The 26,817-nt window shown below is 35.0% G+C and overlaps 1 protein-coding gene across 1 annotated transcript in view; it reads right to left on the bottom strand.

Annotated features, from left to right (window-relative positions):
* The window catches only part of VPS13B (vacuolar protein sorting 13 homolog B), a 459,490-nt gene that overhangs the window by 62,165 nt on the left and 370,508 nt on the right, over window positions 1-26,817 (bottom strand). The window contains 4 exon segments of the mRNA XM_032182423.1: window positions 3,722-3,918; window positions 21,184-21,368; window positions 21,701-21,908; window positions 24,010-24,209. Coding sequence (XP_032038314.1) covers window positions 3,722-3,918; window positions 21,184-21,368; window positions 21,701-21,908; window positions 24,010-24,209 — 790 coding nt within the window.

The raw sequence follows: 26,817 nt of genomic DNA, 5'->3' as shown, positions 1-26,817 counted from the left end.
GAGCCCTAAATAAAAGCCATTTCAACTATAACTTGCTAGCTCTGCAAAATGCAAATGTAACCTATAAAAATAATGTATTCTAAGATAATTTCCATTTAATCCCCTATTTTAAGGTTGTCCATGAATTGTCACTTATGCCAGATATGATTCTTTCCGTAGACACGACACTAAAACCCCAAGGAGATACTAAATTATTTCACTTAAGATTTCAAGTTTATTCGTTCATTGACTAAACTTTTGTGAATATTCATTCAAACCTTATTCATTGTTCAATGAATGACCTACAATACTCTTAAAAATAAACAATGCACACATATGTATTATGTCTACAGCCAGATAGCTCCTTGATTTTTCTACTTCTAATTACTTCCTGATCAATCTCAGAAAGAGCTTGCATACCACAGCATTTGGATCATGACATTGTTGCATGTTCCCATATTCACTGTGCTTGATACTACTTCAGCCTGCCAGCTACTACTCAACATATCAGCTGGATCCACATCTTCTCACAAACCTGGTTGTTTTCCTGTCACACGAGCCATATACATTTCATACTTTATTACTGATGTTAGGAATCACCAATAAAGTACTTAAAACACAAGGGATCAGCTCTCTAGTATTAATAATTAGCATATCATAAAGGTTATAACAAAAAAAAAAAACCCACAACCCTGTAGAATTTGAAGCAAAAAATATTATCACTGAGCAGCAGCTGTGTGCATATGGCAGCTGTTAGGGTCTGACCCAAAATAGAAGATCAAACTAAGAAAATAAACTTCAACAAGACTAAGCATTTTTATCCTCTCCCATTAGTAGTGAACAAAATTTTCTAATCAGTCGTGTGGTTTCATCATGTTATTAATGTCAAATTGTCAGGTGTCCACAGGCAAACAGAGATTCAACTTTTATACAGTCATTGCGTCTCACTCTCAGTTGCAGACCTCTCAGCCCTGAAGCTCCCTGGTCTAACAGTTGGCACTGACCCTTGTGGTTCTTCTCACAAGTATGCAAAATCTAATGTTAAACACTTGTTTGCTTTAGGAAGAAGCCCGACACTGGACACTTACTGAGACATGGGGCAGTGTCTCTCTCAAAAATAAAAAGTTGGGGATTTTTTAATCAGGTAGAATATCGAGTACATTTGAGTGTGCTTGGTCACAAGAAAACATCCGTGCTGGTTGCAGTATGTTCATTTGATGAAGACAAGAGCTACAGCTAACATGAACTTCCTACCCTCTGAGGGGTCTAGAAAGGTTGCCCTTCCTGTGAGTCCACAATATCATCTCCTAAACAAGGAGTTCTCTTTAACTGGACTTCATCCTTTGGGGCTTAACTCTTACCTTAAATGTATTCTGCTCCTTAGCTGTCATTGCATGTGTTTCAGTAGTTGTAAACGGTCTCAAAACATCCAGGTCAGTGATACGCCATTGACATTATTTGCTCTACCTCCATGAAATAGATTCTGGGCCTCAAACACCATGGCTCAAAGCCTCATCTACAAGGAGTAGCTGCTCTTTTCCCGATCCGCTAAGTTTCTCTGAGAAGGCTCACTCCAGACTAATCAGGACTACTACTTCCACATCAGTTCATGCTTAAGAAAGCTTGCATGCAGCCTTATTTAAAGTTCATATAAGGAGAGATCAGTTTGAATTTCTACCCAAAACTGCAGGGAATACAGCCTTTTCTCTCACTGAAACTGAAGGCTTGCCTCATGCACCCCTCTGGTTCCTGGCTTCTCAAGGGAGTTCATCCTGACCCACATGAATTCTTAAATTTCCATTCTACTGTTAGCATATTTAGGCTTAAATTCATAAAATAATTATACATTCATCAGACCACCAAAACATCCAGGCTAGTGACTGCAGTATCTGTGCTGGTGCCTAAAGAGCTGGCAATTCAAGGCACCTTCCCTCAACTTCCCTATTTTATTTTATTTTATTTTATTTTATTTTATTTTATTTTATTTTATTTTATTTTATTCTATTTTATTTTATTTTATTTTTATGTTCAAATGCTGAAGTTGTGTAGTGCGTGCTTTTTACTGCCTTCTTTCCTTCCTGCCTTCCCTATTCAGTGAGCTGTTTCAATTTAAATCCTGTTCTTTCAGATGTAGCTTCTGGTTTAGTTCTTTGTGTATACATACAACCTGGAGAACACAGTGTCATTGTTGTGGACAGAGAAATTGTCCTCCTAGGAGTCTTCTGGTACCTCAACACCATTCAGTATTGTTACCCAATTTTTATCTTGAAAATCAACGAGGATGTTCACTATTCTGCAAAAGGCTTGTAGGCTTCTAGCTGAAAACTCATGAGTTTAGGCCTTCTGGGCAGGTGAATGCATGTTGTGCTCTAAAATATTTCTGATGTTAAACACAGTCCAAACTGGTGTTATGATTTTTTTTTTGGTTGTTATTTGTATTTCATTTTAACCCTAGATTCTTTCTTAAGAATTACTACTCATCAGCTTATCAGAGCTCCCTGAATGAAATACTGCTTATAGTGATGAACCCTATTTGAGCAAAAAACAATACACATGATTACAGTGTAAAATGCCTTGATAAAAAAAAAAAATCTACTAAATTTCACTACTTCATTTTCAGTTCCCACCGAGTTCACATTTCTGTGGTGTTAAGCTGACCAGGAAGGCAATTTTGCCAAGGTCCCACATTCAGAGGAATTAACCTTGTCTGAAACACTTAACTTCTCAATGATGAAAATGCATTCTTTCACAATTAACATCAAGAAATCATTTCCAACCTGATACTATTAATGGAAACCAGATGTTTAATTTTCTTCATTGATTTTGTTAGCCATGTTCATATTCCCTGATTTCTCTGAATTCTGTAGCATCATGTACATATATGTGAATACTACACATGCACTCAAGCATGTGTTCATACACAGACATCAACAATCAGCAAATACCAATGATTCAACAAGGTCATTCTGGGTTCTCTGCTCTAAATACAGATGTTAAGAAGGTCTTCGACAGTAATTCCACTGCTGTTTATGAAGTGACCTTGCACTTATTTCTTCTCACTCTGCATAGTAACCATAACTGAATGAATACAGAGTGAATTCAGAGCGTACAATGACAGAACTTCAATGTACAACATTGGAAGCTGTGAGCTATAAACGTAATGAAAAACTGATCCCCAGTGTTTGAAAACACCAATTAAATTTTTTTACTGGTAGCATAGTAAGCAAGCAGTGTAAATAAAAGTGTATTATTCTTGAAGAACTAGATTTTACAAAATAAATATATTAAATAGACACATGGCTTGTTTTAGTCATTGGCTCGCACCGAGGTCAGTTAAAAGTTGATGTATGGGGGAGATACATGGAAGAAGAATGATCACTACATTATACACTGTAGTACAGTACATAACGCAGTACATTATATGTCTCAGTCTCCTTTTGTAAATCACCCAATTTTAATACCTTGTGCAGTTTCAGGACCCGGCCTAACCGATTCTCTTCACTTTTCAGTAATTCTCGAATTCAGAAAATTATAATGCTTCCAGGCTGTCTGTAAATCTAAGAGAGCTCTTTTTGCACACACTCCATGACCTTGTGTGGAGGTGAATGACAGTCCAAAGCTTAAGATCCATTTCTCTTACCGTGTATGAAAACAGTATTTTATTTCCTAAGTCTCTTGAGAAAGATTTCTCAAGAGTGTAGCATTAGATTTCTGTTTCCACCCCCCTCTCCTTTAAGATTACCTTTGGTCATCAGCCACATTCTGACTGCTGTTCAGGACAATCCTCCAAAGATCGGAGGCTATGAGCTCCTTCTGATCATTCACAAGGTTGATGCTGGGCAGCTGTAGTTCACAGACTTTGCTTTCTGACAGACTGAATTCCCGGAATGCAACAAATGATTTCTGAAGCTCATCCCAGTACTCCAAGCTGCAAGGAATCTGTGATAAAACAGAGAAGTCGTTAATTACTTTATTCTTCATCATTAATATAATGGCATTTACTGTATATACTAAAAATGGAAAACTAACTAAACTAAATAAAAACTGCAATGTGGAAAATCAGAATTGTAACTGTTACTTAGATTCTGTGCTGCCTTGACTTAAATTAAAATGTTTATTTGAATTTCATTGCAGCATAACATTTCAAGCTTTCTCTTACCAGGTACAGAAATAACTATTTGCTCCGTAGTACCCAAGAATAACAAAGACAATGCAATGAATCATGATTTGTATTATGCAGTCAAAAAACCCAAACCCATCAGCTGTCACTATAGCGTATTGTCAAGGATATTTTAATCATCATTAAAAATTACTTCTTATTTGAAGTAGCTCTTAGTTGCAATGCATACCAAAATATCACCTTGTTAATTACTAATTTATTAATTGCCATATTAAAATCATCAAAGATGCAGAAGGAAAAATATTGATGGGCAACATAATGCCATGCGGAAGGTCAAGATGTGAATAAAAATCCTGAGACAAATCATAATGTACTCGTAATCACACAATCTTTTATTTCATGGAATATGCAATTTAGACGATTGTGTGCTTTTGGAAACCAAGCCTAATAAAGACATAGTAGCTTCAGTTTAATCACATCCCTAATTTTAAGTCTGCAAATAAACCACTTCCATTATTCTTGGCTGCTTCACTGAGCTGGAAAGAAAGAAATCAGAAACATTTCTAAATAAATCAGAAAACAAACTTTAATTAAAAAAAAAATAAATTTTAAAGGAGTGTGTCTTAGATTTTTTAAAATATATTATGAAAGTTAATGAAAATGTGAATCTAAAATAAATGCTAACTCAGTAAGACAGGAAGATTCTACAATTAAGATACAAAAATCCACAGTTACGACACTTTTACATGCCCAAGAAATACTAAAAGTGGAGTTGCTGGAAAGCAAATAGTTAAAAAAACAAACCATATGTATTCACATGTATGTGATACTCCTTTTTTTTTTTTTTTTTTTTTTTTTTAATCTGTGTATGTGTGCATACACACAAATATAAATAACCAGGAAAGCATTGGGAACATGGTAGAAATTGAAATAAATCTAGACACAACTGAAAAAAAAAAAAAAAGCTGCATGAGTATTTTTTCTTGTTACTCAGTAAGGACTACAGTACACATGGAGGTGACAGCAGGTTGATTAATTAATAGGAATGAAGGTTAAGAAGGAAAATTCAGGGAGCTCAGTGGTTCAAGCTGGGGAAAGCAAAGGAACATAAATAATCTCCACCAAAGAATTTTGCAAGAATTAACATGTGGAACCACAAAGGCTGAAACAGAGATTTTTACTACATCAGTCAAGTCACAGTGATACCTGAAGACTGAAAACAGCAACCACAGTCACTAAATTTTTTTTAGTTCAGGATGGAAAAAAAAAGTATAAATCTGATAACTGCTAGCAAAAGTCTGATGATATTAACATATGTAACATAGAGTAGCATAAGACTATCAATCAGGAATGCCAATATAATTTCAAAGACGTGTGTCTGAGAAAAAAGGGATTAATTTAACATCAAAGAGTGCACATCAGATGCGTAAGGTAGCAATATATCCTTTATAAGCTGCATATCCAATCGAAAATGGTGCAAACCTCCAAGTGTCAGCTGGAAAATTATGAGGCAGTAGGACGATGCCCGGAAGAAGCAAATGCCATCCTGAGAAACATCAGGTGAGATATTTGCAAATATTAATTGACTTGTATAAGACACCAGTGGGCCACATCTGGACTCTGGCACGCATTTCCAATTATTTATGTAAGAAGTGTTTCAGCTCACACTGGAATCTGTGCAGTGTCGAGGACCAATTCAAGGAAAACTAAAGGAAGACCACTGGTCTCTCCAGACACCTCAGGAGTTAAAAACAGTTAAAAGAGGAAAAGGTTCAGAGAAACTCTAGGTTAAAACTGAGTTGCTCTCAAAAGAAGAAAACTCAGAGTTGCTCTTTTATTGAGCTTCTGCTAGAAACCAGAAGAAAAAAAGAAAGACGGAGGTTTGAACACAGCTTTTGTGCTCATCATGGCTGCTTTTAAAAGCTTGATTTGTTAATAAGATGGAGACAGCAACCAACATTGCCCCTGACGGGAGAAGACGGGGTTTGGTGACCCAGAAAACATCCTTCTTGGTTCTGTGTTGCCAGCTCTGCAGTGGTACTGTGCACAATAACAGTAATATGAAACATTACATTATTATGCTTGTAGCTATGTTTCCAAGTCAAGTTGTACTTATTCTTTTTGCTCTTAGTGTCACTATAGAGTTGAATTAGGATCATTTTCATAATTTAGCACATTTAGAGTTCTTCAAAACTTCTCATTGTTGAATATTTTTTAGGCTTTAATGCCTGTGGACAAACTCTCAAAATTGCAATGCCACAATTATGTTCCTTTCATTCAAATACTGATATATCTGGGGAAATATCCCTGTGCTAACTAAGCATATAAATAGTAACCTTCCATCATGTGCTATCTTTCATACTACATTGTGGAGCCATTCACACTCATATATATCTTTTCTAATCCTCCATAGTCTCCACTGATGATAAAACATCTGACTTAAAAAAAAAAAAAAAAAAAAAAAGAAAAAGAAAAAGAAAAAGTAATATTTGCTATATTTCCACAAGGTCTTCAAATTATGTGAATATGAAAGGATCTGCATCATTTCTAAAAAAAGACTGCAGCCTTTCATGGTTGCACAGGTACTTCTGAAAACATGACACAGATTCAAGCTGCAGTCTTTATTTCCATTTATTTTTAAATCTCAGTCTTGAAATAACATCGAAATTTTAGGAGTCTGATTCAATATATATGAATACTTGCTTTGGCCCAACACCTAAGGTATTTTTCTTGTCAATGGTGTTATTTAACACGTGCAACAGAAGTTTTGAAGAGCTATCCTATTATTTTACAGTATTTATTTCTTTCAGATTACATCTCACAACATAATATTTTTTCCAATATGCAAGGAAAATAATCTCTAACAAGAATCTCACAAAACTGGAACACGATGGCAAGTAGCAGGCATTTTAAAAGAGATTAAGCAAGGTGATAAATTCTATTCCTGCTAAGATTAATGAGCTGAAAGAAGTTGTTGAAGAGCATGATAAAGGAATTTCACAAGTGGCACTGCATTATGAAAACTTAAAACCATTAGTAAGGCTAGAGGAAAGTAATACAGGGATTGAAAATAAACACTGAAGATAAAGGAAGAGGGAAAGCTTGAAAAAAAACCACAACAGCCAAACAGATTTCACACGTATTATTAAAAAAATAAATAATGTAGTTACTCAGTAGGTGGTAGGGAAACTGATCTTGAGGAAAAAATGGCAAAGCAAAATGATCAAAACAATTATTATGGCATAAAGACATTAACTACTCCTCTTAAGGCTCTTGTATAGCCTAACATAGTGCGCTTGCTTTTTAGGAACTTCATGGTAACCTCCTAAGTGAATTCTAAATAATTTGGAAAGGCAGATTAGCAACCACTGGACTCAGCTGTACGAGCAGCCAGAAGGAACATACCATCTACCAATTGAAGCAGGCTGGTAGGCATGCTGAAAAGATTATTCCTATTTACTTTTACTCAGGAAATTTTTCCTAACTTCACTGCAGGATGTCAAGAAATCTACCAGAGGAAGATACAGTACATTTCAAGATGTCATCTACACATTGGACGTAAAAAGTCAAAATACAGTATGTGAGAGCCTATACAAAATACAGCTCATGCTTTGGGACTGTCCAAACTTTAAGCTTTCTAGTCTGAAGCTTTCAAAAGACTTAGTTGACTTAGAACCTTTGATTCCTACATACCTAGCTTTATTTGTTCTAGGGGGTTTATTACTAATGCCTGATCTGGGCAAATTTAAGGAAAGATGGTAGCTCTGGGCAATATTAGCTGCCAAAAATAATAGTTGTGAAAGCCTGGAAATGGGCTATAACCCCAAAACTGAGTCATAGGCAGTGGGAATAAATGAATTAGCTGCAACAAAAAATCCTCGCATGTGGAATTAAATATGGTATTTTTGCTTTAAAATATCTGAATAAAACCTAAGCTATAATTCAGATAATTGTTACTGCTAGTGCTGCCTCTATAAAACTAAACACTGAAGAAGCGTATCTAACCACAAGCTTCTTTGCTAAACAACAAACACACATTAAGAGACACTTCTCCATATTGTTTTATCTTCTTTCCTAACTCTCAAGAAGTCTGAATTACAATGATTTTATTCACCCATAACATGCAAAAAGAGCAATTAATGTACTGCCTATGTCACCTATATGTGTATAAAACTATTACTTAACTCTGGGCTCAAATTTAACTAAGAACCTCGAAGCTGAGTTTTGCAAGAAAAGCACATCCTACTGCACACTTATTTAGAAGGATGACTCTGGCAATAGAGAGAAAAACATCAGTCAGATGCTTTTTTAACCTCATTAATAATAGAGATCAGAAGCAGAAGTGAAAAGGTACATGAAATTAGCCTAAATTATTAGTGCTTGTAAAAAAACTAACAAAACTGTTGCTAAGATAAATTTGAGACAAAAAGAAAATTTGAAGGTTCATCCTTTTTCTCTTTACCACTGTGGACTATAGATATGGGAGATCTGAAAACTGTCTGTTTCTGACAAACTGTTCTTATTAAGAATGAAAACGGTGTATTAATAATTCTGGCAGGAAGGAAAGCAGTTTCATTGGAATGACAGTTTCAGTTCTGTTCCCTGCAAGGACAGGACACAAAGAAACAATTCTACTGAAATAATTGCCTTGGAGCAGAATTTTTTTTGACTTAGGAGAGTAAGAGAGAGTGGTTTCCCATTCACTGTGAAATCTCTCCTTCTACTCAATTTTGAGAAAAAATCCTCATACGTATTATACTAGCATAGACATTATAAGAATCACCGCTGTGAACATAAATAAGTTCTTCACAAACAGAACCTCTTTTGCTTTGAAACCTTTATCATAAATATTTTGCAAAACAAGCAAACAACAATAACAAAGAAACTTGAACCCCCCTTTTAAAACCTGCATCCTTCAAGTCATTTCCTGAAAGGTTGTTAATCTATCAGCAAGACCGTATTAATAACCAACAAAAATATCCCCTCTAGTGCACTACAATGTGATAGATCCATGTTTTTAATTTTTCATCATGTATTATGCCTCACTTTATCTGTACCTGAATAATTTAATTCCTATTTGGAAAGTGAAGGTCAGGCCTAGCTACATAATCTGCTAACACGATGTTATTATTAATATTTTCATCCATGTGTTGTACATCTTATTGACCACATGGATAATCTCTATTTGTACTTGAAGTTAGGCAGAATAAGACAGAATGAAAAAGGTTTGTTGATCCATATGTGCTTTTTAAAGGCTTTTATGATGACAACATGCTTCTAGATTTTCCTGTGACCTGATGTTATCCTCCCACCTTTAGACCACTTGGCTAATCTGGACTTTAAAAGCCTCTGGTGCCTACCAAACATTGCTAGGTATGTTTCTACAGCTGAGCTCTGCAGCTAAATATTAGACAACGCCAGACATCTACAAGCTACCAGGTTGCCATAAATGATTAAATATATATATACACATGTATATAATATATATATATATATATATAATATTAAATATATATATATTAAATATATATTATATACACTACATATATACATAACTACAGGTGTATTACATCTATATTATTCACTATACATATTGTCCTCATGCTGACAGGTCTCAAACAGGAAGGATTCAAACATCAAACAGGTCTCAAACATTATTGCCATTAAGACAGAAATAATTAAAATATCTCAATTTCTTAGCTAATCACATCACTCTCGCAGACATCGTTTTTGTGTCTAGGAAAACACTATAGCCATCCACCTAGCTCTTTGCGGTTGCTGAATTAAAGTTATATTAAAATATGCTGGTTTTATTACTTAAAAACTAGAACATTTAATTTTAAAATCAGTATTAAAACCAGACCTTTAAATATATATATACAGCTGTCTAAAGAGAAAGATATTAATAGTTGGGTTACAGAAGAATGTGCTTAATGCTGCTTTCAGTGGTGCATCCTTTTAATTTATGTTTTGTTTTAGTTTTTGCTGGAAAATAAGCTTCTGCAGAATAAATGCTCATTTCTTGAGTCTCAGTCCCTCAGATGGTGGGTGTTTCCTCTTGGAAATGAAGTTACTCTTGTTCCAGAAACAACTACTGTACAAGAAAACGCACACAGAAGACAGGAAGCATGTGTGTGTTTTATCTTCTCTGAGAAGGGCCACCTAAGTGAACGAGAGGCAGAATACAATACAAACTAGCACTTTGTGTCAGACGCCAACCCATGCTGAGATTTTAACTCGAGCTTCCTGAGCATGAATAAACTGATTGCTCTGTAATAACGCTATTCCGTTTTTAGGATATTTTCCTGTTTCAGGGCCAACTGCCCTAAAAATACAATTCTGCCTTCAGGTGAACAGAAGTAGCAGCAGCAGAAAACAAAAAGCTCTATCCAGATTTTTATACAGGGAAAATTCTTGGCAGTAACTACCAAGAACTTCAATTTTAAATTTGGTTTTGAACTATGATTTATATAAAAATAGAAAAAAATACACAGAAAAATTAATTACGTAAAAAACATGCTGAAAAGAAAATATTTAATAAAACCTCCTTACTATACCTGCTTACATCACACACACAATCTGATCTGACCACTGGAATATTTTGTACAACTGTAGGATAGTAGGATACTTCAAAATAGACATGTATGTTTATTTTCTCATGTGATTGACACTGAACAATCATGCTACAAATCAAGCTGTTAGTTGCATTTTTTTTTTTTTTTTTTTTTTTTTTTTAGCATTCTTCAGGGCTAACATTGTATCATACCAGTGTAGAAAACCTTTTTGAGCAGAGCCACAGACCACCAGTTTTCTCTTTTCATGAAAAATCCAAATTAAAAAAAAGAAAAAGAAAAAAAAAAAGTATTTTATAGGAAAAAAATAGGTTATTAGTATTAGCATTAGTACTAGGATTAAATACATTTTAGGTGTTCAAAGTATTTGCTGTCTTCCCACTGCAATCCTCTCTGTATTTTTATTATGTTTTTCTGTTACTTTGACACTATTTTAATGCTTTAAATACCCATATGTTTTGGGCAGTAAAAGTTATTCCACAGTGGCATGCTCTTAATTTTCAACAGCCAGTAATAATCAGATACTGAACTGGAGAAATTAAAAAATTTTAAAAAAGTATTATTTCTTTACAGTTTGCTTTTTTCCTCTTTGAAGTGTTCTAGCTTTAAGACACATTTTGTTAAACCACGTTCAATTTAAAATATTCACTTCCAAATTGTTTATCTGCCTAATTTCTTTGTTTTCCTATACACACTGAAGCCTTTGACTGAATAAAGAAAATAGCTACTATTTTGTTTACTGAGTAATAACAAATACCTTGTCTTTTTCAACTCCATTTAATGAATTTATTTATGGTACTATTAGCATATTTATTTAATTTTGCTTGTATTTACATCTGTACTGCAGTTTATAAAGTAAATATTAAAAACTCAATTATAATAAAGAGATGTGAAAGAAAACTCCTGTCTTCTGAGAGAAATTGCTCTTAAAAAACACATAACTGCCTTTTAGCTGACTTTGGGAAAAAAAAAAAAAAAAAAAAGAAAAAGCTTCTATACATCTTCAACTAATAGAAGCTATAAAAAACCCTTTGTAATATTGGAACCAGTTGAGAAACCACAAGTATTCAAATGCAGGAAATCATGATTTTATAACATTTTAATGTGATCTACTCTTGGGAAACAAAGTTAACCAAGCCCTATTTCTGTACAGGAAATATTCCACTGTACAGTTGTAATACATTGTGGTGAGGGGTACAGCTGCAAATTTTTCACCTGTAATGCCCCACTGGTATTGTGGCTTACTGAATTGCATCAAGATTGCCTTCCTGTCCGGAAAGCCCTCTAAGTACAAACAAGACTCTAAGCCCAGGTTTTATTTTCCCTTGGTATCAGAATATGGTAATTTAAGAGCCCTGAGAAATGCTTTTTAACCTTTTAGAAGAAATATGTAGCATTCTTTTATTAGGAACTCTGTTCTTTGCCTTTTAAAAACAACATGTGACCAACTTATCTTATCAATTTATCAGGCTAGCAGGTTCAGAACGAATGCAGGTGTGTATAGTAATGTAATCTGTCACTGATACTGACTTTTTTCATTACAGAAAAATTAAACACACTAACAGCTTTTGTTAAGAGAGCAGAGAGGAGTGCTATGCTATAATTGAGAAGATTTCTGCAGCATTCTTTTAAACAAGAAAATGTATGCACTACTAAGTGTCAAACCCATTTTTTCTACTAAGTGTCATTTATCTTGACACAGAGTTTATGTGAAGACCACTCGTTTCTCCAATAGCAAAATCTACAGCATTTCATTTAATTTACTAAGATCTTGCTTATTTTCTTAATTTATTGCTAAGTATTGACAAATTTATATAAACAGGACATCTTACATTAGAGACCTAGCTACTCACACTGTTTTTTAATTCTTTTTTTTTCTGATATAAATAAAATGTGGATGATTTTTCCTAAGACTTTCATTTTCTAGGTTTCCATATTTGTTAACAATGCAAGCAGTATACTGTTGAAATGCAGTCACCTCTGGGACTGCGGGTAGTAGTCTGTTAGTACATGAAGTACGGCATAATTTTCAGTACATGGGATATTTTGACCACAGTAAAGCTTGACTCCTACAAAAAGTGCCACAAGATCAGTGAACGGCTGAAAGAACTTTGGTTTGCAAAGTTTCATAAATCAGAGTTACAAAATCTGAAAAGTACAGAACACAACGAGAGTGTAAATCTGTCATTAAGATAATCTGACGGTTTCGTCAGTCTTCTGGCACCCGGTAGAATTTTCACTAGCTCAGTAACCCCAAAGGGTAAATTTCAGTGAGATGCACAGGCAAATTATGCACAACTTCCATTAACATTCCCAACGAGTTACGCTTAACTCCCTGCAGACTGCACCGAAACTGTAGTCCAAACGATACAGCCTCATTTTGATGCAGCGAGCACTAAGATCACACAGCAAAATAATTAAGATTATACACACAAAATACATTAACAAAATAGGGAATTCTGAGATAATCCTACTCTCTAGCAAGGAAGTTCACAATTAATGCTTAAAGCTGGAATTTCTGAAGAGAACAGGCTCTGTTTCAACATCTGCTTAGGACTCAATGTGTAACACCGAAACTTCTTTAGCCCCTACTTCCTTTCTTGAAAGAAAATGAAGACAACACTGATCATTAATAGTCAGAGCCTTAATGTTCGAAAACATGCAAAATTTTGCCTAGCATCATGGTGCTTACATCCAGATCATTTGAAGTGTAATTGGTTTAGGCTAAAAGCAAGTCTTCAGCCCTCTTAAACATAACAGTTGCTTACATAATTCTTTACTGCATTCTTTTTTGTACTTATGCATGTATGTAAACATCAGTTCCAGTGACACGAAAGAAATTTCCTCCATTACATTAAAATGTCTTAGTTAAATTTCTAGTTTACGGTCAGATATGATCAATAATGAAAATGTAGTGCTTTGTGTAAAGCTTGTTGCAACTCTTCACGTAGTAGAGAGATCATAAAAACACTGTATTTCTAGTGCACTCATTTCAAATAACATCAAAATGTAGAACTAACAAGTATGTTTTAAAAAGAAGAATCCCAGATGAAGCACTGAATTGCTTTCTGTGCAGCTCCCAATTAGACAAATTATGTCACCATTCATTTAAAAAGTCTGATTATTTAAAGATGATACAACTGCATGACAGTTGATTTACAAATTAGCAAACCATCAAGTGTATCGATGAGCATAGCTGAACTTTACAACTTATCGAATAACACTATGAACTTCAATCACTAACCTGTCACGCACAAATTATCTGGATTTCTAAAATAGTTGTTGCTTGGAAATGTAAGAAATGAATCAAAGATGAATAAAAGTTGTGGTTTCCCAAAATGCTCTTTTCCCAGACTCTCAAAATGCCCAGCTGAATATTGTGGCCCCAACAGGGAGTTAAAAGTAAAAAGGAAGCAGAGCCAGCCAAAAATGAGGTATTCTCTGTCAAAAGGGAAAATGAATGTTTTTGACATTGATCATAATTCTTTTCCTGTTGACTGTCATGTCAAATCTTTCCTGAAATAATGACTTACAGTAGGTCTAATGTCAGTCATTCTTAAGCTCATGCTTCCTTAAGCCACTGTTTAAACAACCACAAGGTGTTAGAAAATGACTGTTTATTGGCTGACAGTGTTGAAAAAAACAGATTCCAGGATGTAGAGTTTGCAAATGTGTTAGTTAAATACTGTAAGCATTTAATGCAGTGCAATAGACACTTTTTTGAATCCTCACCTTTTGAAGCTGGAAATATTTTATGGTCTCTTCAAGGAGACTTCACCATCTCAGCAAATACTCCAAATGAAATTTACCAGAGAGGGATTATTTACCTAGTCTTTCCTTATTAAATCTCACTTAAGCCCTTACAACCTCAGAACTATATTTACTTCCCTAGTCTCCTACAGTACACCTTGAGGTCTGGTTAATTTAATCACCTCTTTTCTAAACCAGGAGTAAGTGCTCTGTTTATTAGGATACTACATGAAGAAGAAAGGCCAAAAAAGCAAACTTCAGGACACATTCATCTTTTCATCAGCTCTTGCAATGCTGACTACACTTGCATGCAATAGGAATCCTGGCAGGTACACAAGGGAAACATCATCAAATACAAAAAACCTGTCAGGGTTATAGCTCAGTAGATATTTTAACTTCATACGGAGAAATGAACAAATGCCACAGATTATCTTCCTTTTGTCTTGTAAGCATTAACAGCTTGTATCTATCACTGGCTAACAATCCAGGAGAAAGAATTTTAAGTCATTGTTGGTGATGCAGCTTAAATAAATCACAGAGCTCAGAAGTCAGAGTATTACACCCAATGCGATCACTTTGATTAGGCAAATCTGTTCTTCTCCACCATTTAAACCCAGGGCCACTTGTGTAAACGCTATCATGATGATAGAGCTTTTTGTTTGAGGTATGGGGCAGTGCCAGCAATATCCTTTATTGCAAAAATAACTCTGCACTGGAATAGAAAACACTGAGTATCTCTGTGAAAAATTCACGAGGTAAAACAGGCCTCCAGCTGTACAGGAAATCATTTGCATGTACTATTCACCTGCTGGCACAGAAAAGCCAAATACTTCCTTGATAGCACACAAATTGCTTTCCTGTCTTGGTGAACCCAACCACCCTCAATCTTTGCTCCCTTCCCTGCCAACCCTAACCTGTTGAACTTGTTCCTGGTAAAGATAAACGATATAAAAATGTGGCCTAGATGAAATCAGAAAAATAGATTCTTCTTAAAAGCACTGTACTTCAAGAACTCCTCTTCATCCTTCTGACTGAACACAGGCTGCTCTGAGGCAAAGACAAAAGTAAATCAGAGTATTAAGGATGCAGAAATACATGGGAAGACTTTGGAAAACCGGAAGTATTGTGGAAGTCTTAGCTTTAAGCCTCACAGAATAAATATCCACCGCCACTTTCTTTGAGCTTCAATCCCTAAATGTAGCTAACTCAATATTCTATCTGTACAATTTAAAAATCACTACTGAATCACTAGGTTTTCATTCCTGCCACTCTCCTCCTTCAAATTGTAAAAATAATAAATGAAGAACATTTATCCTCTCTCAGCTGTTGCAACCTGACAGACTCAAGGAACTGTACAAGCACATTTGAATTTAGTATTACACCACACCTTTGAAATGCACCTTAGAGTTCCTTGTTATGGCGTGGCATATATTTCTCTTGCATTATCCTTTATGGTCTGGACTGTGGTATTACCTGCATAACCACAAACTATTGTCTGGAACTAGAAATGGTTGCCCTTACTCCTTTCTTGGTTAGTTGCCAGAACAACGCCACATTTCCAAAGCAGGCAGTACAATCATGACTGAGGGAACAGCCCCAAATTCTCCTTCAGTCGTCCTTGCCACCCAATCAGGCCAATGATCTCATCATTTGGGTAATGAAGAAAGACACCACCAAGGCCCTTTCTCTGCAGTTTAGGCTGACTGGCACACTTGTGCTCCTGAGGTGCTCATGTCTTCAACTCTGAGATTTTACCTGTAGACCTTTCTATATAATTTATAAACTATATTCTGCTTGATGGCTACTACTGTGCTTCAAAGTCCTCAGGAGAAGACGTTTTATGGATAGAATCACAAGACTGAGAATAACCTCCACCAACTGCTACAGAAGAATGTCATGGAGCAAAGAAAAGACCTGTTACCCTGTAACAACGAGCTGGTTGCCTTATATAATATAGTTTACAGTTAGAGTGGGAAAGTGAAGCACACCTTAATTAAGTCTCCATATATGAATTAAGTCTCCATATATGAACTTGCTGAGACAAATCAATAAATGTGTGCACAATTCCAAAGTTCCAACACCAATTTTTACTATAGAAATTATCTGCAAAAGCTAAAGTCCTAAATGTAACTATGCTTTTAAAATTACTCATCCTTTTATCTTCAACCATCAGACTTCCTCTTACCATCAATCTACTTGAGTGATTTAAAAGTTTATTCTGTTGCAATGGAGAAAGTCTCAGAGGACATCTCTTTTGTATCTCTTTTTGACATAGTAATGGTATTGCTACTTCTTCTCTTCTTCTTGCTTATTATCTTCTAATTCATTCTGTGAAAGGTTTCCTAACTGGACTTTTCTCTGCTCCTGAACTGTGAATACGACTCTCACATCAACACTGTTCTACTCCTTGCCCTTGCTGATTTGGGCAGTAATGGATTATCCTGGATTAAACAACATTAGATGGAATCAGTACTGGGATTGACTTCAATCCTACAAAATCTGTGCCGCCCTAAGTGAAGTTACCAGCGTAATACGATTTTTCTCCTCCGTGTGTTTTAAAAATTATCTTAGCAATAGTCAAGATCAAAAGAGTATGCCTTTACCAATATTTGAGTCTCCTGCTGCCTGAAGGCCTTTTCTGTAGACCTCCATTATATGAAGGGTACAGCAGTGGTGTTTTAGAGGCAGTATTTAACACATTACTCTAACAAGCCTAATTGCTTTTGCTTTTCATGATAAAATAAAACCACTTCTCTTGCGCATATTCCTTTATCCCACATCGACCTTTACTAAAATATTTACTTGCTGCATAATTTGAATCTTAATTGATATATAAACTTTAAAACAGTCTTGAGATATTCAGAAAGTATCTTGGCAGTGATGTAGACATAAAAGGGAGTAGTAAGAAACACAACAAAGGTATCCCAAAACAAATCTGTGCTCCTCTCACAATTAGAAAAATAATATTGAAGGAAACAAGTTTCCTATAAAAACAGCACATGACATTTCTTTATATTAATTTAGATACTTCTATGTGTCTTTATTTTTAACCACGAACCATCCAACAATACTTTCAGTCATAAAGTTATACAAGACACAAAACTACCATGGTTCCTGGCTACCTTCTCCTGGCATAGACTACATCTTCAACCTGAAATCACCATAATCTTGTTACTATTGTATTTTGATATCTGTCTTGTAGAATGCTTCACGAATTTCTTCTGTTCTTTGTGCGGACTAAGAACATACGTTTTGGTATTGTGTTCATAGGTTAGGACTCACCCTATCAAAGAACAACCAAGTACAAGAGAAGGCAGATCTCCTGCTTTGCAGATCAAAAAGGGTTAGAAGTGATGTCAGATAATGGTTTTAGTACTTGAGAATTAGTAATACCTTTGAAATGTCAGTTTAACAGGAACTCCTTAAAAAATTAAGAATTACTAGGGAAATCTAAAGGTGTTTCACCAAGTAGTTATCTAATAGAATGGTATGAGAGCCAAAGAACATTTTAACATGTGAAAATGGGACAGTGAGGGATTAAGAATTCAATAGAAAGGAGCTGCAATGTCTGGTAAACAGGAAAAAGAACAAATTTAAATTCTCTCAATCTCACAGAAGAAATACAATCCGGATGCAGTTTCTTGCAAGTGCAACTGGGATTCTCTCTTGCTGCCTTCAAATGAAAAGATTGAATTTCTATTTGAAATCACTAAAGAAAATGCAACATGCTATACACCATGGCAGAAACGTCTGTTTTTCCTTTTTCCTCTACAAATAAAAGCAACAGTGATGGGATTGTAAACAAGTAAAAGAAATTAGAAATTTGACAAGTGAAATTGCTTATCCTTCCAACAACACACATAAAAACACAAGAAAATAAGCTCCTGGTACAAACTACAAATAGCAGCAAGGTAAGGTTTCATAAAAAAATATCGTTCATTTTAACTCTTATAAACTGTAGCTGTTAGCTTATCCTTTGGCCACAGCAGATGACTTACAGCTTTGGTATCTAAAAAAATTCTCTTTATGGTGAAGCTTTTGCAAGTTCCAAGAATTCAAAGAACAGTTACAGAAACAAAGAGACTTCTAAAATCTATTCATGATTAAAAAGATATGCCAGAAGAAGTTTAGCAAAGATAGAAAGCTAGATGAAATGTCACAGCAAGTAACTTGGAATGAAAGATTGTGCAACTAGCAAACTTTTAAGTCTGTTAAGCTCAAGAGAACTCATACAAGTGCACCTTTGCCTGGATTTATGTGAAGGATTAAGGGAGACTGGTAATACACCTGGTGACATTATGGGTCCTCCTAGCATTTGAACATATATGCAATCTTGGGAAAGTTTTAAAAATATATTTCTAATGTACTTTGATATCATTATTGTCTTGAAATTTAGTTCCTTTATCAAAAAAGCTTAAGTCTTTGGCTTGCAGATGTTCCTTTATTGCTTCATGTCAAGAAGTGAATGAAAGTGTTGTTTTATCTTTTTCCTCTTTATCTTTTGTAAATTTCCCATTCACAGTAAACACACTGTGTTTAAGTAACATAGATATATCCATACAGGGAAAAAGTAGAGCTGATGAAAGACCTCCTTTTCATTTAAATCAGCACCAAAAGTTCGAGATATGTACTTGGTGAATTTGAAAATTAATTATTATTTCTCCCACCCACCTATTTCTTTGATTAATAAAAAATGCATTTTTTAAATGGCTGCTTATTGACTTTGTGCAGACCTGCTCTGTCTATGTGTATTTGCCATTTTGGGAAAATGTGATAAATTACCACGTATAGTCAGGCAACAGTAACTGCCATAATTAATGGCCCACTACCAAAATGTGGATGCTTTTGTAGGCATTTCTGCACTCCATCTGCCCAAAAGCATAGCTGTTAAGTAGATGTGTTAGTCAAGATCACACATGTGCCATTGTGCTCTTATTTGGCTGATATCTTTAATCTCTTTCCATGTAATTGAAAGCTCATAGTATTAACTACTAAGAAATGATTCATCACAAAATCGAAAGCATCATGGAGGGAAGCTATACAGGGATGCTTGATTACAAACTTAAAACAAGATGAAAACAGTTTGTGGTGGTCAATGTATAAGATTAAATGCTATGCTGAAGAATTACGTGAAGACCAGTAGAAGTTGAGGGAACGTAAGAACTGGCAGCAGAGCACATGCTGGCTTCTGTCTTACTGAGTAAGGTAATCCCAGAGGAGATGACAGAAGATTGCAACTGATTGCTTTTCTCTTCCCTGTAGTATGGAAGCACAAAGGGGCAAAACGTGCTTGCTACAAGGAGTCCAGTTGCATATGCCGTCGAATCCCTGTTGATAACCACTCGAAGAACTGATGCTTCCCTTTTCAAGGGACAGATTATTACAAAACACATACATTATCCTCACGATGTCTGTTGTCTATAAAGGGAGCTTAATGCACTTCATACCAAAACCTTGTTGTGCTATCTTCTGAAAATACCACCCTGAAAGAAGGCAAATTGCTGGCTTTCATAGCAACCTAATAGGTCATCAAGAAAGCATACAATAACATAATTTTCGTCTTTGATTCAAACCTCATGCCAAACGGAGCTGTTTTTTTTTTTTTTTCCATTTAATTTTAATTTTCATATAACTGAAAGGAGCTGACATTTGGCTGTCTAGAGGGCAAAGAAATTGGCAGGACACTTACATGATCTCACTAGCAGTATGTGCACGGTAATAACATTATACCATTTATCTGAAGAAGATTATACTTCTCATCCAAAGCTCAACACATATTGCTGCGTAATTCAATTTTAAAAGCATTTTTTTACAGTTATAGGAACAATAAAATATAATTAAACATTTCTGAATAAATACGAAGAATCGGGAGATACTTAATTCCCTTGACAACACTATAATACTGTTTGGACCAACAAGCAGATTAGATTAAAAAAAACAACGACAGAGAGACAGAAAGATCCAATTTGCAATACAAAAAGAAAACCAAGATTATTAAAACTGAAATTAAGCAAAAATCAAAATAGGCATGCAAGGAGTAAGTAACCTTTATAAACATGTATCACACTACACAGGAGACAGTGTAACTACCTAACTATAAATTTTGGAAAGCAAAAATTATCAGAGTTAAGGATCAGTGCAATCGCGAGGTATGGCCCTATTTTTGAAGCGCTGAATCACGGATTCGCAGCACTCAGCCCTCCTTTGAAGGGCAGTTCCATGATCTCACACAGCCAAACTGCTCACTTCAACACTGTCAAAGCTAAATGAGAGAATCTAGATCCTTTTTCCGAACCCTGTGGATCTTACTAGAAGAGGTACAGCCATCTACCATCACAGACACAGGAGAGAACAGCAGGATTGGAGATTTGTGTTCAATGATTCCACTGCATCTCGGCAATTTCAGACCAGGTTTTTCTTTATACATGTATGTCTCTCTTTCAAATCAAATGAAATCTTTAAATAAAGACTGATGGGTGAAAACATATGAAGGCAGAATAAAGACTTGGTATTCCTGGCAAACCAGAACAGATAAAGCTTGCTACAGCTGAAAGACTTTGCAGATAAGTGGTTAAAATGTTTGGACAAGTAGTTTTAAAACTAAAGATATGTGTAAGCTGTGGAATTTACCTCCTATTGATTTTATAGAGCTCCTGACATTTGTTTTGCACTCATTTTTAATAAATGCAAGTTTGAAAACATTCACTTTACAGCTGTAATATTTTCTTTTGTTAATGAAAGCAGAAAACTTTCATTACCTACCTGAAGAACATCTCCGAGGTCAGCAGTGCTGATATCAGGATCTTCAGTGGTATTAAAAGGGACAGGATTAATTCTTACAAGAGTGAGCACTCTGGGTTCTGGATATCTCCATAGCATCATTCCTGGACTATCCTCAGTTTCATTGTAAAACACAACTTCATAGGCACCAGGCAGTTTTTGTGCTTCTGTCAAATGAAAGAAAGCTATAATCTGTTATATAATTTCTAAAAAGAAACATGCTGGTTTATGAGACCAAAGTAGTTAAAAATAAACCCTTCAGGATCAAAAGGAGAGAAAGTAAAAAAAGCAATTTCCCTGACTTTTAAAAGATTACAGCTTAATGGAAAGAAATCAAAAAACTATTTTTTTTTTCATTCTAGCAGATGTCATTTCTATTGCTTTTCAAAAAAAGAAAAAAGTAAAGAATTAATTGTGAGAAGCAAGTAATCTTTAATAGGTTACTACTGTACTGACTTTATAATTATTAAAATAAAGAGAGTAATAATATTCTTCTTACCTGCATCTTGTATATACTGGAACAGGCCTGTTCTCAGATCATCTGAGGTATGCTCAGTTTTTGAGGCCTGATTCCTTTCCGTCGAAAAACAAGTGGGGTATCTACGTTCAGACATGAATGTCTCTACACTGCCGTGTTTAGTAAGGTACTCCCACAGAAGCTCCTGGAGAAGAACTAAACAGTTCAAATGCTCTTGACCCCAGAAAACCTTTACAAAAAAGAAAAAAAAAAAAAAGACAAAATGATTACCTACAATATTCAGTCACATTTGAAGGGAAATTAAAAGGAACTTCATATTGCTTTCAGTCTGCTCTACTTTTATCTTAATTTCTTCTAAGTATTCTTAATGTCAAAATAATGAATAGGAACAACAAGAAACCTCTACAAAATAATTTTGGTAAATTTGTTCTTTTCATCACTCTAAAGAATACATTAATTCATACCACTTGCAACTGAGGGAGATGCTGCCTGGAAGAGCACAGAACTGAAAACACAGAAGTAAAAAGTGATATGCAAAACCATACAGCTGAGTGCAGTACATCCTGCTAGGACTAGTCACAGGTTTTGCAATTCAAAATAGGACAAAACTTGCTAAAGTTTCAAAGTTTAAATTGTTCAAAGAGGATGTTGGAATTCTGGAACACATTAAAAACTGAAAATGCAACAGAGCAAAGAGGATGACTAGAAAGACATACTCTAGATCACCTTAAGCAAATACTGAGAACACACAGAATATAAATTGGATGTGCTATAAGTTCTGAGAGCATGGCTTGAAGTTAGGGAAAAAAAAACAAAAAAACAAAAAAACACAGAAATTTATAAAAATATGGAAAGTCAGAATTCTGTGTCACTAAGGTGATCCCCAAGGCCTCAGTTCTCCACTGGTTGGAGGAATGAAGGATGCTTTTTTCCACCCATTCTCATTTATTTTATTTTTTGGCAGCTGGAACTCCAGAGCAAGGAGCTCCTAATAGAGATATTCACAGATAAGGCACCAGTTTTACATAAGCTCTCTAGGCTCTGCTGTAATACAAATTAACAGTGGTAGAAAATGAGGTCATATTTAGATCTGGTAAAATTAGCCCCAAATAAATTCATTTGAAAGCATTCTCAAACCTATTCTGTTGGATCTTTATTTTTATTTTTATTTTTATTTTTATTTCCTGGAAAAGCTAATTACTGCAGGATATATTCTAATAATAAATTGTTTCTCAAATTTATAGATGTTTCTCAGGTCCTTGTCAGAAAATAAAATAACATTGAAAACCCAAGCACCAAAGCACCTTTTTAGTAAGAATATGCAGAGGTGGTCAGCCAAGTACTTGTGAAAAACAAATCAAAAAGAAGCAGAGAAACAAACTGACTTTATTTACATACATACATACATATATATATATATGTATATATATTCAATTCATATTATTCGATTAGCCCTATTCCAAGTGCTGTGGTATTAAGAACTTCTGATGTCGATTCTGGGAAAAGGTCTAATTACACAACTAAATGTCAAAATTTCCTTTTTGTGCTTTATATACTTGATTTATATATTTATTTTAAAACATTTGGTGTGTATAGATTCTACAATAAAAATAATTAAAACAAGACATATCTTAAAGCCTACTTGTTTAAGTCCCACAGAATCTATTTTTCATTTCAAGAACTCCCATGTTTCTTGGACTGGTTTCAAGCTATGGGCTTCCATACTTCCAAAACGGAGAGGACAGCATGGAAAACTGAGTATTAATTACTACAAACAACAGTTTATAATTACTCCCCTGAGAAATTTGTGTAAGTTTAAAAAGAAAGGATATGCATTTCTTAAGACTACCCCTAGGCATCACAGAAACATAGCTCATGGACAGACAAACACACACAGATCAGAACAGGGTCCTAAATATTAAGTGTTAGTAATTTGATCCAGTACTTTTAAGGGAACACACACATACAGCTACAATACATAGCTCAAGTAGCATTAAAAAAACAACAACACAACAACACAAAAAATCTTACACAATTTTTCAATCAACAGTTTTACATGAAAGAATACTCATTTTAAAAGGTAAAAATAAAATAAAATAAAATAAAATAAAATAAAATAAAATAAAATAAAATAAAATAAAATAAAACAAAACAAAACAAAACAAAACAAAACAAAACAAAACCAAGCAAACAAACAAACAACAACAAAAACACACCCAAATGAGCTTTTGTTATCTGCTTTACAGGCTCCCATGCAATTTGTTTGTAAAATCTCAATCATCCAAAGCCAGGCGAGTTCGATACCAGAACCATAAGCATCTCATACAGACCTGCAGCAGTCCTCCTCTCAAATCAATGTATATTTTTGGAATGGATTGCTCTGGGCCAGGATCACCGCTGTGCTTACACCACTTGGCTTCCACGCTAACAGAACAGCAAAAAGGGCCGATCAGAGACCTCGTTCTTTCTTTGAGACTTGTTTTAAGTAGGAAATCTGTTATGTCCAGGACAAAAGATGATCCATGGATTCCTAAAAAGACAGACGGAGAATTTATCCTACCAGTAGTTATTCTCCCGGCATTTTTGTGTTTGTTGTCCAAATTTACTTTAGGATGACATTGTAAATCGGTACCAGCATGCAGTTTCTCCCAGAAGCAGTCCCACTGACTTCCATGGAAACATTTCTGTGGACCACTGCTCTCCTGTCCAAGCAGGAGGATCACAGTTGGACCACAAGATTTGTCATTTTTTTTTTTTTTTCCTTCAGCTTGCTCTTCCAACATTACTGAGCACTCTTTATGCGGTATTGCAGTTATGGAGCAGGTATGTTTCATGCGCATTCCTTACAAAGAGCTATTTGCCAAAACATTATGACTTTTTACATGTGTGAGTATTTTACGGTTTATGAGAAGAGACATTTTTCATTAAACTATGAATTTTTTTCAAAAGAGTACATTAAGAACAAGAACAGCTGCTTCACTTGATTATATTCTAAACTGATAGGAAATAGCTATTTTGAATTATTCTCTCTGCTTTTGTTCAGGTTACCTATAAAATATTGCTTTGCTCGACTTTGGAGTGCTTAGCAGGAGAATGAGGGTAATGTTTGAATTCAAATAATTCAAAGCAATTACTGTAACTCAAAATATATAACATGTGTTTACCTAAAAAACAATTTAATCTAAACTTTTCACATCATAACCATTTGCAGTTTACATAGCTTTATAAAACATTGAAAAAAGACAATGGCGTGCTAGATTTATGATAGGCCTTGTGTACTCTCATTAAAAACAAACACTGTTAGGAAAAAATCCCCATCTAGAAATTTCACATCTCTTGTGAATTTAACTTCTGCAATCATGATTTAATATAACAAACCGCATTTAATATCTCTTTAATTCTTTTGTATATTTACATGAAAAGTACTACATCTGAGGTAGTGTTAACTTTACTCTTCTGGTGCTCACAGTTGGAAAAAACACACTGAATATTGAATGTCACCATCCTTTACAATGCCGATGGCTTATTTTTCTCATGAAACAATATTTACAAACAGTTAACGATTCAAAACCACGTAAGGCTTACACAGACAGATATTTCATGGCATAGTTCCACTTAACAATTTCATACCTTTGCTGGTAGAAAACTCCCCCCAAAATACAACTTTCTATTTTGAATACATGCTGTAAAACTTCTTCTATGAGTCTTTGAGAATCCACAAAAAAAGTCTGCCTGCCTCCTGGGATGTTATGATTTCATAATACCAAGAAATATTTCATACAATGGAAGGAAATATATTAGATTTTTTTTTTATATATATTTATCCAGCATCCACTAGGAAGGTGGTCCAACAGTCCCAATAGCTCTGATGGCATTGAATTGTATTCAGCTTGAGTAGGAATCACAAACAAGAATAATCATTCCCTTGAGCTGTTTGGAGTTTAGTAAGAATGATCAAGGGCTCGAGTGAAGGTTTGTCCCATGCCAATCAAACAGGACTCTTGCCACTGATTGTGAAAGGGGTTTTAGCTCAGGGTTATTTAGGCTGGCTTCTGAGTCCCCGGGCTTGCTGTTACATGTAAAAGGTTTACACGTCAGAAACTGTTCAGTGTTTTTCTGATACTACAGTGATAACCAAGAATACAAACAACACGATGCCTCTCCTTTGGTCTGAGTTCAGACTTGGTTCTGCAAAACTGTGGAATGAATCAGCTTCACATAGTCTTAACCCAAGAAAAGGAGGTGTTCTAGGGGAAGAGATCACCCTCGCCCTGCTATGCCCAGTTTGGTTATTTTCAGAGGCATTACAATCTTTGGAAATTAATTTTTTTTTAATACTCTACACGGAACTTTGTTTTTAAAGAGGAGAAATTCCTGTTAACTATTGCACAATTCCGCAACATACAGAAATGTTCTATAGTTTTATTGGAGTATGTGCCAAGTTGCAAAAATAACAAAAGGGAAAAAGGAATGCCAGAATACAAGTGGTTTTATTTATGTTTTCTTTCACTGGGATTACACTTGGAAGGATTATGTTTTGCAGTCTTTTTCTGTTGTCATTTCATCTCCATGAAGTACAAAGAAAACACAATATTCAACTGCTTAAAAACAGAACTGAGCATTCAGCACATAATCCTGGTTCAGAATCAGCAGTGCCTTTTTTCAGTCACTATGTAAACAACTGAGAAATGAAGACACAATTAAAAGAAAAGGATGTGTTGGTAAATTCTAAACAAATAAATATTATGAAACACCTCCACAAATTGTTTCCTACAAATACCAGGTAAAGCTCACCGACCCAATGAGAGATTTTTCTCCTCACTGGGACACAGACTGCTCTTCCATGGGCAAATATGACACCTTGTCCTTCCCAGCAGTTGTATCTACATGCTCCCCGGGGAAGAAGTGAATTTTAGTATAAAATCTACTGTGCTTTTACTAAAAAAAAAAATGCAAAGAACATTCAGGTAAGGTTGGGCAAAGTGATGTCCTGAAGAAGCTTAAAGAAAACAGATGAAGATTGACATGGATGCGCAAACCCTAAAAACGGTTTGAACAAAAGGGCATGACAGAAGCTTCAATAGGGTACCATCAGGACAGAAATCCAAAAACAATGACATTAGAAAAGAAATAATCTC

This window comes from Aythya fuligula, chromosome 2 (genome assembly GCF_009819795.1).
Source record: "Aythya fuligula isolate bAytFul2 chromosome 2, bAytFul2.pri, whole genome shotgun sequence".
NCBI lineage: Eukaryota > Metazoa > Chordata > Aves > Anseriformes > Anatidae > Aythya > Aythya fuligula.
Note: the sequence above shows the minus strand (reverse complement) of the source record. Positions and strands in the feature narration are given on the sequence as shown.